Source organism: Gadus chalcogrammus, chromosome 15 (genome assembly GCF_026213295.1).
Source record: "Gadus chalcogrammus isolate NIFS_2021 chromosome 15, NIFS_Gcha_1.0, whole genome shotgun sequence".
Classification (NCBI taxonomy): domain Eukaryota; kingdom Metazoa; phylum Chordata; class Actinopteri; order Gadiformes; family Gadidae; genus Gadus; species Gadus chalcogrammus.
In genome coordinates this window covers 7853221-7865121 of record NC_079426.1, presented here as the reverse complement: position 1 = coordinate 7865121, position 11901 = coordinate 7853221, and the positions used below count along the sequence as shown (strand labels likewise).

General features: G+C 42.3%; 1 protein-coding gene and 1 long non-coding RNA gene across 2 annotated transcripts; both read left to right on the top strand.

Annotated features, from left to right (window-relative positions):
• The first annotated feature begins 1641 nt into the window (after window positions 1-1641).
• On the top strand, window positions 1642-3090 carry LOC130404850 (uncharacterized). The gene is made up of 3 exons (XR_008904270.1): window positions 1642-1960; window positions 2220-2336; window positions 2980-3090. It is a non-coding gene; the product is annotated as an uncharacterized LOC130404850 (long non-coding RNA).
• Window positions 3091-4247: 1157 nt separating this feature from the next.
• On the top strand, window positions 4248-11432 carry LOC130404847 (NLR family CARD domain-containing protein 3-like). The gene is made up of 8 exons (XM_056609784.1): window positions 4248-4636; window positions 4810-5053; window positions 5239-7030; window positions 7487-7660; window positions 8513-8645; window positions 9618-9658; window positions 10283-10329; window positions 10882-11432. The coding sequence occupies exons 1-8, from the start codon at window positions 4541-4543 to the stop codon at window positions 11430-11432; spliced, it is 3078 nt and encodes a 1025-aa protein (XP_056465759.1). The 5' UTR covers window positions 4248-4540.
• The last annotated feature ends 469 nt before the right edge of the window (window positions 11433-11901 follow it).

Here is an 11901-nt window from a genome sequence, read left to right as displayed (position 1 = left end):
TTTAATCTGCCCTTCACTCTTCTTTGGACATCCCTCCAACTGAGACTTGTTTTAACGCATACGTTCTGCTCAATCAGTAGGCCAGCTGAGGCCACAGTGTTCCACTATTTAAACTAACACATCTGGACCTGGACACAAAGCATCCAAATACTAGGCATTACAATTCAAATATTCAGGTTCTCAGGTGGTCAGGTTGGGATGTAAACTAAAGTCAGGGGGTGGAGGGCTGGGTCTGCAGCCCAGCCTCTACATGGAACACTTCCTAAGTCCAGCTGGCCGCCTGAGAGCCTTCCCCTTCTAGACCGCTCCAAGGAGGGGAGAGTAGAACCTATTTACAGATGAACACACAGCTAGAAGGACATTTCCTGCTAATGAATCCATTATATCCAGCGTTTAGCTTTAAAATATGACCACTTTATGCACCTAACTACATTTACTGTATCTTTACAATGTACTAACTTGAAAAGCAATAAAATTTTTGAATCTTAAAATATCTAGAAGAGACCAGCAGGAGAGAGCAGACTCCCCTGGACCCAGTGGTGTCTCCATGAAGAGTGACCACTCTATGACACAACCTGCTAGGTTTGGCGACGGAAACCAGTCTGCTGAGCCAAGGTAAGGATCTGTCAGATTATTGTACATCAGCGAGACATCCTAGAGTCCTGAAACACAGATGGTTGTTGTTTATCTAGAAGAGGACGGCTTAATTTATTGACAACATAAAAATGGTTGGAGTCAGCCCATCATTTATTAACCCAGTGGCTCACAAACTGTATGATCTTTTCTCCTTGCATGTAGAAGGTCTTAGGTAGGAGATCTGTTATGAGGCTTTCTTATTAAGATCGCTTGCTGTAGCTATCTCTAAGGATCACAATGTAGCATGTTTTAAAGTGAGCGATACTGTTAAACCCAAAACGACCTCCATTCACACGCAGGGGTCTAGGGAAACTACCAGTCATTCAGAAAGCATCGGATAAAAAGTTATCACAAAGCTAAGGAACACATTTGAAGGACAACCATTAAAATCTTTCACCAATTTAACAGACATTTCTCCTGCCCTTCATTCCACTTTGGAAATCCCTCCAACTAAGACCTGTTTTAATGCAGACGTTCTGTTCAATAAGTATAGGCCAGCTGAGGCCACAGCGTTCCACTATTTAAACCAACACATATGGTCCTGGACACAACACATCCAAATACCAGACAATAGTATTCAAATATTCCGGTTCTCAGGTGGTCATGTTGGGATGTAAACTAAAGTCAGGGGGTGGAGGGCTGGGTCTGCAGCCCAGCCTCTACCTGGAACACTTTCTTAGGCCAGCTGGCCGCCTGAGAACCTTCCTCTTCTAGACCGCTCCATGGAGGGGAGAGTAGAACCTATTTACAGATGAACACACAGGGAGAAGGACGTTTCCTGCTAATGAATCCATTATGTCCAGCGTTTAACTTTAAAATATGACCACTTTATGCACCTAACTACATTTATGGTATCTTTAAAATGCACTAACTTGAAAAGCAATAAAACATTTGAATCTTAAAATATCTAGAAGAGTCCAGCAGGAGAGAGCAGACCCCCCTGGACCCAGCGGTGTCTCCATGAGGAGTGACTCTAACCATCTGATTCACAGATGGTTGTTGTTGCTTATCTAGAAGAGAACCGCTTAGTTTATTTACGGCTAGTTTATTTGGACAAGCTTTAAAAAAGGCAAGGAATGTTCAACGTAGATAAATCCCGGAAATTTGAACAAGTGAATCGCAACTGGTGACTGTTGTTCATCTCAGAGCTCAGCAGTGATACATCATGACACCGTCATTAGTCTGCTGTTTGTGTGTTGTGTTGAAGCCCAGAGCAGCAGGAGAGAGCAGACTCCCCTGGACCCAGCTGTGTCCCATTGAAGATTGACCGCTCTATGGGTCGACCTCCTGAACCAAAAGATCGGCACAGCTCAGGAGAGGAGAGGTAGGAGATCAAACAGAAATGGAAAACATACCAGTTGGTTTTCATCAGACTCTACTGATCAGACATAACAAGTCAGGAGAAATAAAATAGTTGTGGACCTTCAAACTGTTGATAAAGTTTAGTCCCTCCTGGTGTCACATCCAATAGTCAGAGCAGACCTCTAACTATCTGTGACCTTTGTTCATCTCAGAACTCAGCAGTGATACAGCATGATACCATCATTAGTCTAAGTAAAAGCTGTGTGTGTGTTATGTTGAAGCCTAGAACAGCAGGAGAGAGCAGACTCCCCTGGACCGAGCTGTGTCTCCATGAGTAGCGACTGGTCTATGGAAAGACCTGCTAGGTTTGGAGAAGGAAATCAGCCTACTGAGACAAGGTAAGGACCTGTCCGATTATTAAATAAATCAGCCAGACATCCTAAAGTCCTGAATCACAGATGGTCGTTGTTGTTTATCTAGAAGAGAATGGCGTAGTTCATTAAGAGCTCTAAAAAATAAATAATGGATTCAGCCCAACATTTATTAACCCAGTGGCTTACAAGCTGTATGATATCTTCTCCTTTGACATGAAGAAGGTCTTAAACAAGGAGATCTGTTATCAGCCTTTCTTGTTAAGATCGCTGGCTGTAGCTTTCTGTAAGGATCACAATGTAGCAGGTTTTAAAGTGAGCGATACGGTTAAACCATCAAAACCTCCCTTCACAGGCAGGTTTCTGGTTAAACCCTAAACTACCTCCATTTACAGGCAGGGGTCTAGGAGAACTTCCATTCATTTTGAAAGCATAGAATAAAAAGGTATAACAAAGCTGAGGAACTAATTTGAAGGACAAATATTAAAACCGTTCACCTACTTCGCAAACATTTCACCTGCCCTTCATTACACTTTGGAATTCATGAATCCATTATAACCAGTGTTTAGCTTTAAAATATGAGTACTTTGTGCCCTAAACGATTTTTAATTCATTTCTACAATGTTATAACTTGAAAAGCAATGAAACATTTGAATCTAAAAATATCTAGAAGACTCCAGGAGGAGAGAGCAGACCCCCCTGGACCCAGCGGTGTCTCCATGAAGGGTGAATGGTCTATGGAACAACCTGCTAGGTTTGGAGACGGAAATCATCCTACTGAGCCAAGGTAAGGATCTGTCAGATTATTAAATACGTCAGCCCAACATCCTAGAGTCCTGAATCACAGATGGTCGTTGTTGTTTATCTAGAAGAGAAATGCTGAGTTTATATCCAGCTTTAAAAAAGGTTGGCTTCAGCCCATCATTTATTAACCCACTGGTTCACAAACTGTATGATCTCTTCTCCTTTGACTTGAAGAAGGTCTTAAACAAGGAGATCCGTTATCAGCCCTTCTTGTTAAGATCGCTGTCTGTAGCTTTATGTAAGGAGCACAATGTAGCAGGTTTTAAAGGGAGCGATACGGTTAAACCCTAAACTACCTCCATTCACAGGCAGGGGTCTGGGAAATCTACCAGTCATTAAGAAAGCATAGAATAAAAAGGTATAACAAATCTAAGGAACTCATTTGAAGGACAGACATTAAAATCTTTCACTTACTTTGCAAACGTTTCACCTGCCCTTTATTCCACTTTGTAAAATCCCTCCAACTGAGAGCGGTTCTAACGCAGACATACTGCTCACGCAGTAGGCCAGCTGAGGCCACAGTGTTCCACTATTTAAACCAACACATATGGACCTGGACACAAAGCATCCAAATACTAGACATTACTATTCAAATATTCATGTTCTCAGGTGGTCATGTTGGGATGTAAACTAAAGTCAGGGGGTGGAGGGCTGGGTCTGCAGCCCAGCCTCTACATGGAACACTTCCTTAGGCCAGCTGGCCGCCTGAGAACCTTCCTCTTCTAGACCGCTCCATGGAGGGGAGAGTAGAACCTATTTACAGATTAACACACAGCAAGAAGGACGTTTCCAGCTCATGAATCCATTATACCCAGCGTTTAGCTAAAATCTGACTACTTTATGCGCTATAGTGCTCTTATTGTATACCATTATGTAATACATTTCTCTGGCCCCAAGCTACTCTTTCTTTATTTAATTATTTTCATTAATTTCTGATTTTGCACGGTTAAAAGTTGCATTGTTATTTTTTTGTTTCATGTGGAGGTCGTACATATGAGGCATGTGTTCCTTAGAGAGAACATTGTTTAAAAATGAAAATACCCTCAATGTCCCAGCGTTTAGCTAAAATATGACTACTTTATGCGCTATAGTGCTCTTATTGTATACCATTATGTCATACATTTCTCTGGCTCCCAGCTACTCTTTCTTTATTTCATTATTTTCATTAATTTCTGATTTTGCACGGTTAAAAGTCGCATTGTTATTTTTTTGTTTCATGTGGAGGTCGTACATATGAGGCATGTGTTCCTTAGAGAGAACCGTGTTAAAAAATGAAAATACCCTCAATGTCCTCTGATTATTATCTGTGGATAAGCAGTTAATAAATAAATTATTACAGAAAAAGGTTCTAGAAGTTCTAAAGAGTCCAGCAGGAGAGGGCAAACTCCCCTGGACCCAGCTGGGTGGGCTGAGCAGGCTTCATAGTGATGTTCATGCTCTTTGTGTTTGTGTGTGTCCTCTGCAGACGAGAGGGGAGGTCGAAGGTTGCTCCGTCTGTAGAGCAGCAACACACCAAGTTGGAGGTGTGTAAATGTATAAGACTGAGTTCAGTTATGAATGACATGTGAACAACATCTCTCCTGGAGCTAACAGTCTCCATGCTTCCCTATTCAGACCAGCAGGACGTGAATCCATGGCAGACGGTTCTGATGTCCTAAGTTAGTTCAGAGTAAAGTTCTCATCATTGTTTTTTCAGTTCCAGCGGATCAAGGAGAACGCACACGCTTTTCTAGACAAGGAGGTGGAGAAGCTCTGGAGGGTTCTCTTCCCAGATCACCCACAATGCTCAGAGAGCAAAAGGGAGGAGGAGGAGGAGGAGAAGGAGGTGGATGGTGAAGAAGAGGAGCAGAGGAGGCGCGCCATAGAGGGAGTGGTAGACATCACACTGCTCTGCATGAAGCAGTTGAAGCAGGAGGAGCTGGCTGACTCACTGTGGAGCAGTAAGAAACTCTGATGTTTAAAAAAATATTAAGAAGATACTCTTATTTTGAAACAGAGCAGTAAGATACTCTTACTTTGAAATAAGATTAGAACGCTTGTCTTATTTTACAACAATTCATTTTATTTAATTTTAAAGAGCTCTACTATTTATAAACATACATTTTCCTGTTGTTTTTTAATTTAGAAATTATTACTAATGAGTGCCAAGAAAAAATCAAGTCTCGTCTGAAGGAGAAGACCAAGTTCGGGTTTGAGGGAATCGTTAAAGCAGGAGAGTCAAGACCTCTGAATGACATCTACACAGAGCTCTACATCAATGAGGGAGGCAGTGGAGAGGTCAACAAGGAACATGAGGTTAGACAGATTGAAACCACTTCCAGGAAATCAGCCAGGGAGGAAACACCAATCAAATGTCAAGACATCTTTAAACCCATATCTGGAAAACAAATCAGGACAATGATGACAACTGGAGTGGCCGGCATTGGTAAAACCATCTTAACACACAAGTTCACTCTGGACTGGGCTGAAGACAAAACCAACCACGATATACACTTCACATTTCCCATTACTTTCAGAGAGCTGAATTTACTGAAAGGTAAAAATTTTAGCTTGGTGGAACTTCTTCATCACTTCTTTAGTGAGAGCAAAATAGCAAAAATCACCAGCTACGACCGGCTCCAAGTTGTATTCATCTTGGATGGTCTGGATGAGTGTCGACTTCCTCTGGACTTCCAGAAAAACCCGATCTGGACTGACGTCACAAAGTCCACCTCGGTAGACGTGCTGCTGACAAACCTCATCAGGGGCAACCTTCTTCCCTCTGCTCGCATCTGGATAACCACCCGCCCTGCGGCAGCCAATCAGATCCCTGCTGAGTGTGTTGGCAAGGTGACTGAGGTGAGAGGGTTCACCGACCCACAGAAGGAGGAGTACTTCATGAAGAGATTCAAAGACGAGAAGTTGGCCAGCAAAATCTTCTCCCACGTCAAGACATCACGAAGCCTACACATTATGTGTCACATCCCACTCTTCTGTTGGATCACTGCCACAGTTTTGGAGGACTTCTTCAAAACATCCCAGGGTGAAGAAGAGGGTCCAAAGACCATGACTCAGATGTACAGCCACTTCCTGAGGGTTCAGTCCATCCAGGGGGACAGGAAGTATCATGGGAGAGCTGAAACAGATCCACATTCGAGTTCAGAGAGCAGGAAGATCATTGTTTCTCTCGGAAAACTGGCTTTTAACCAGCTGGAGAAAGGCAACCTGATCTTTTATGAGGCAGACCTGGCAGAGTGTGACATCAATATTACAGCAGCCTCGGTGTACACAGGAGTGTTCACCCAGATCTTTAAAGAGGAGTGTGGGCTGTATCAGGACAATGTGTTCTGCTTTGTCCATCTGAGCATCCAGGAGTTTTTTGCTGCCATTTATGTCTTCCTGTCCTTCATCAACACTGGTGTCAATCTGCTCTCAAAAGAAAAAATAAACTGGTGGTCTTATTTATTTAGAAATAAATTTGATCTCTTCTACCAGAGTGCTGTGGACAAGGCTTTAAAGAGTGAGAATGGACACCTGGACTTGTTCCTCCGCTTCCTCCTGGGCTTCTCTCTGGAGACCAATCAAATTATCCTACGAGGCCTGCTGGGACAGACAGGAAGTAGCTCACAGACCAATCAGAATACAGTGTCTTACATCAAGAAGAGGATAAGTGGAGATCTCTCTCCAGAGCGAAGCATCAATCTGTTCTACTGTCTGAATGAGCTCAACGACCGTTCTCTAGTGGAGGAGATCCAACAGTACCTGACATCAGGAAGACTCTCCAAAGAATCGCTCTCCCCTGCTCAGTGGTCAGCTGTGGTCTTCATCTTACTGTCATCAGAAGAGGAGCTGGACGTGTTTGACCTAAAGAAATACTCTGCTTCAGAGGAGGGTCTTCTGAGGCTGCTGCCAGTGGTCAAAGCCTCCAAAACATCTCTGTAGGTTCACCAATAACATGTATTACAATACACAACACAATATACATAACACTAGGATGTAAACATGATAATAACATGCAAAGCATCTCTGTAGTTTCACTAATAACATTTATTACAACACACAACACAATATACATAATCATGCAATATAAATGCAATAATGATATACAACAAACATCTTGCAAAACATCTTGTCCATGCATCACAAATATGAAGAAGAACAACAAATAACAATGAAATAAAATAATTAAATTAATCTATACATTTTAGTTTAATGTATAGATACTACTTTTGATAATCGTAGTAATGAAAGTTATGTGTTTTACAAGAGACAGTTACAAAAAATGTAATGTATGAATACAACATTTCCAAACGGACATCTATTCAACCAACTTCATGTTAAAGTGAAATCAGTTCTGCAGAGTTACATGTTCCTGTCTGTTTATTTGTGTGAAGGCTGAATGGCTGTCATCTGTCAGAGAGACACTGTGAAGCTCTGGCCTCACTTCTCAGCTCAAACTCTTCTAGTCTGAGAGAGCTGGACCTGAGTAACAATGATCTCCAGGATTCAGGAGTGAAGTTGCTCTCTGCTGGACTGGAGAGTCCACAATGTACACTGGAAACTCTCAGGTCAGTTTCACTCAATGTTTTCACTCAAACAGCTAAACCACAAGGTTCTAAATCTAAATACCCATATTTGCATTCATGAAAGTATAAATAATTAATATACATTAATATTTCATTGGAATAATGTGACACATTTCTTTGTTGTTGACATTACATTATTCAATGTGTTAATGATGGTATCAGTAGGGTGTGAATGATGGTGGACCCTGTTTAACCACGTCCATGGGGGAGGATTCCATGATTTCCAAACATTACCCACGACACTATTAACAGTATCTGCTATTTGTTGAGTAAATATTTGTGCGTTTATAATATTGAACATGAAAACCATAAAAAGGTAGAAGTAGTAATTGGTAAGAAGGCACAAAAAATGAGTTTCAAGATCATCTGATTCTCTGGTAGCCTTCCCCTCAAACTTATCTGTGCTCAAACTCCTGCAATCAATGTGTTGCCCTCTTAGCATCTCTCCAATACTGACACCAGAGCTACGCCATGCGTCAGTATGTTCCCTGGTTTCATTACACGTCTTCACATCGTCTGTTCCTCAGTAGTTTGCCCCCTTAGTATACGGTGTGTTTATTCCCCGGCATACATTTACATTTTTCTATTTTTCAGAAATTGTTTGCGAATGGGGCTGAGCATGGACGGTAAAACTGTTGACTCATGTCCAATACATTTGAACTACACACTGGGTTAAGTTAAGTTGGTTTAACTTGAGTGTTTAAGTTAAGTTGGTTTAACTTGTGTGTGTATGTCTGTGTGTGTGTGTGTGTGTGTGTGTGTGTGTGTGTGTGTGTGTGTGTGTGTGTGTGTGTGTGTGTGTGTGTGTGTGTGTGTGTGTGTGTGCGTGTGTAGGTTGTCTGGCTGCCTGGTCACACACGAAGGCTGTTCTTCTCTGGCCTCAGCTCTGAGCTCCAACCCCTCCCATCTGAGAGAGCTGGACCTGAGCTACAATCACCCAGGAGACTCAGGAGCTGCGCTGATCTCTGCTCTGCAGGAGGGTTCATACTGGAGACTGGAAACTCTCAGGTATGGAGAGGAAAGCTCACCACTAAGGGACAATGTCTCCTACAAGGATTAGTGGACCATGTTACCGTTATATTATTAGATAATGTGCCATCATTCAGAAGCAGCTTTGATTATTGAAAGTTAGAATTGTTCATATTTTAGTTTTTAAAGACAACATGCTGCTCTCTGTGTCAGTGCGTTTACATGCAGAGTCATAATCGGGTAAATAAACGAATAAGAACTCAACATGACTTGTAAAATGCATGTAAACACCTTTAACCGATCTACTTCGCATAAAAATCGGCACATGAACGGACAGGCGAAATCGTATAGATAACTTGTTCATAGTCGGCTTTCTACCTGCATGTATACCAGTATCATATCGCATATCGCGTTCTGCACATGCTTGAGATCTTGTGGCCGTGTGCTTTGAGGCGTAAGTAGAAGGAGATGGTAGTCGTGTTGCTGTCGCCATAGACATATAAATAATTCTTATTTCTTCAAAAATAAAAATATTTAAACTATTTCACTATGTTCATTGTTGTCGCCGAAGGAAAATGAGAAAAGGCTTTTTATTTAAAAAGGTGGCGCAGAATATGGAGGAAACTGGTGTCGTGCCAATGTAGTTATCCCCTATAAGAAGTGTATCATCATCAACATGCATTCAGTACACACTACGCTTCGATTTCACCCAAGGGTGAATTAAAATTACATGTTTTCCTAAACGTTGGTCATCAACGAGGTTGTAAAGTAGTAACATCTGTCAAAATAAATGTTTTTTTATTCTGACGTTTATGCAATCTTTATTCATTCATTGCGCCGGGATCGAACTGACGGGGATATTCTCTGATATCTGATATGAATCTTAAAGCCTGCGTCTGGTTCTCCGACTCTCTGGTACTTCCACAACAAGTAAAGACTCGTGGTGGGGGTTATCTCGGCCATGGTGGAGGAGGCATTGGGGGAAAGGAACTTTGGCTTTGACTCTCTGAAGTCCAGGTTGAAACACAACATATGAGAGAAAGGGATTGTTGCCGTATGCGGGACAGCTGTCAGTTCCCTTCGGGTACGTGTCATTTCTCAGACACTCCATTTGTTCCGACCCGCGGTCGTATGCGGACTCCACCGGCTGGACTCCTCCCGCCGCTACGCCGCTGGAGGAGTCGGCATACGACCGAGAGGTCGGAACAATGGAGCGTCGAAGAAATGACATGGACCTGAAGTGAACTGACAGCTGTCTACTGAAAACATCTTTCTCGAATGCCGCGGCCGCCTTAGTTTGTAGTTACCGTTGACGTAAATAGGTTAGCCGGAGGCTCTACTACCACTAGTTTAAATGGGTACAGCGCCACCTATCGTACCGGGGCATGACATGCTTCGGCCAATGAATCAATTTTCTCACCACCATGTATACTCGGAAAATAGCAGTTGTCCAATTGAGGAGCATAGTCGAACTATGGCTTTAATCGGATTAAGCTGTGCATGTGAATATACGAGTGTTAACATGTGAATAACGTTTCCCTGTCTAAAGACAACATGCTGCTCTCTCTCTGCTAACATGTGAATAATGTTTCCCTGTCTAAAGACAACATGCTGCTCTCTCTTTGTCTTCCCCAGTGTGGAGCACGGTGAAGAGCGGAGGATGAAACCAGCTCTAAAGAAGTGTAAGTGTCACAGAGTTAGGATTACTACTTTTCAATAAGAATAGTCATAATATTAATAACAATAATAACAACCATGTTTGAAAGTTTTTGTTGTTGTTTATAATAAAAAACAATCATAATATGGCTCTCATGTGCCTTGGGTTCATATCAGCCAATAGCAGTGACATTCAAGTTTTTAAAGGGCGAAACAAAGAAGATAATCGTTGTAAACTTGATTATCTTTTCCCAGAGTAATTTCCCAGAGAGGCCAATCCGCAAGTTGCTCTTTAAGTCCAACAATTTGACCCCATCAGCAGAATTAGCTTTATATTTGTGTTAAAATTAACACAAGACGGCCTCAAACACATAAATTGTGCGTGTGAAGCAGTACCTTCATGATTTAGAAAATAAGGTTAACAGTTCTCATTTGATATTATCCTTACTATTAAAAGTATTATTATTAGTAGTTGTGTAGATACTACCTTCATTTAATTATTATTAAATAATTATTTATTTGGTGATCAATTTAAATGTATATTTTCAGCCCCTAATCATGTCTCGTTCTCCCCTCAGATGCCTGTGAACTCACACTGAACCCTAACACAGCCCACAGACGACTCTCTCTGTCTGAGAACAACAGAAAGGTGACGCAGGTTGAAGAGAAGCAGTCATATCCAAATCACGCAGAGAGATTTGATTCCCAGTACCAGGTGTTGGGTAGAGAGTGTCTGAAGGACCGCTGTTACTGGGAGGTAGAGTGGGAAGGAGGTGTTTCTATAGGAGTGACATACAGAGGAATCACAAGGAGAGGAGAGGGTCTTGACAGCTGGCTTGGCGGGAACAACAAGTCCTGGGTTCTTGATTGTAATGAGGAAGGTTACACTGCGTGGCACAATGATATAGGGAAAGACATAGATCTCCCCCCCCCTAGCTCTAACAGAGTAGGGGTGTATCTGGACCGGCCTGCTGGCACTCTGTCCTTCTACACAGTGTCCCTAGGTGGAGGAGGGTCCTCAGACACACTGACACACATCCACACCTTCCAGTCCACCTTCACCCAGGACCTCCACCCTGGGTTCAGTATCTGGACTCCTGGTTCCTTAGGGTCTCTGTGTGAGTTGTAGCCACAAATACTCACACACACCCACCCACCCACCCACCCACCCACCCACACACACACACACACACACACACACACACACACACACACACACACACACACACACACACACACACACACACACACACACACACACACACACACACACACACACACACACACACACACACACACACACACAAATACACACATGCATACACATGCACTCAAGACAAAGTAACAGACACACACGTACACACGAATGCACTGACACACACACACACACACACACACACACACACACACACACACACACACACACACACACACACACACACACACACACACACACACACACACACACACACACACTCTTATAAGTATAAAAAAAGATATGCTTAAAATATACATGAATTGTTTATTATTATTTTGTCATTTTTCTGCTCTCAGTTTTTTTGATTCATGAATCTTCATGAGCAATGGTTGATTATAAG

Coding starts and splice junctions, on each gene's coding strand:
- LOC130404847 (XM_056609784.1), top strand. CDS start 4,541: ATGTTCATGCTCTTTGTGTTTGTGTGTGTCCTCTGCAGACGAGAGGGG. Junction 5,054..5,238: donor GGCTGACTCACTGTGGAGCA/GTAAGAAACTCT, acceptor TTTTTAATTTAG/AAATTATTACTAATGAGTGC. Junction 7,661..8,512: donor TGTACACTGGAAACTCTCAG/GTCAGTTTCACT, acceptor GTGCGTGTGTAG/GTTGTCTGGCTGCCTGGTCA.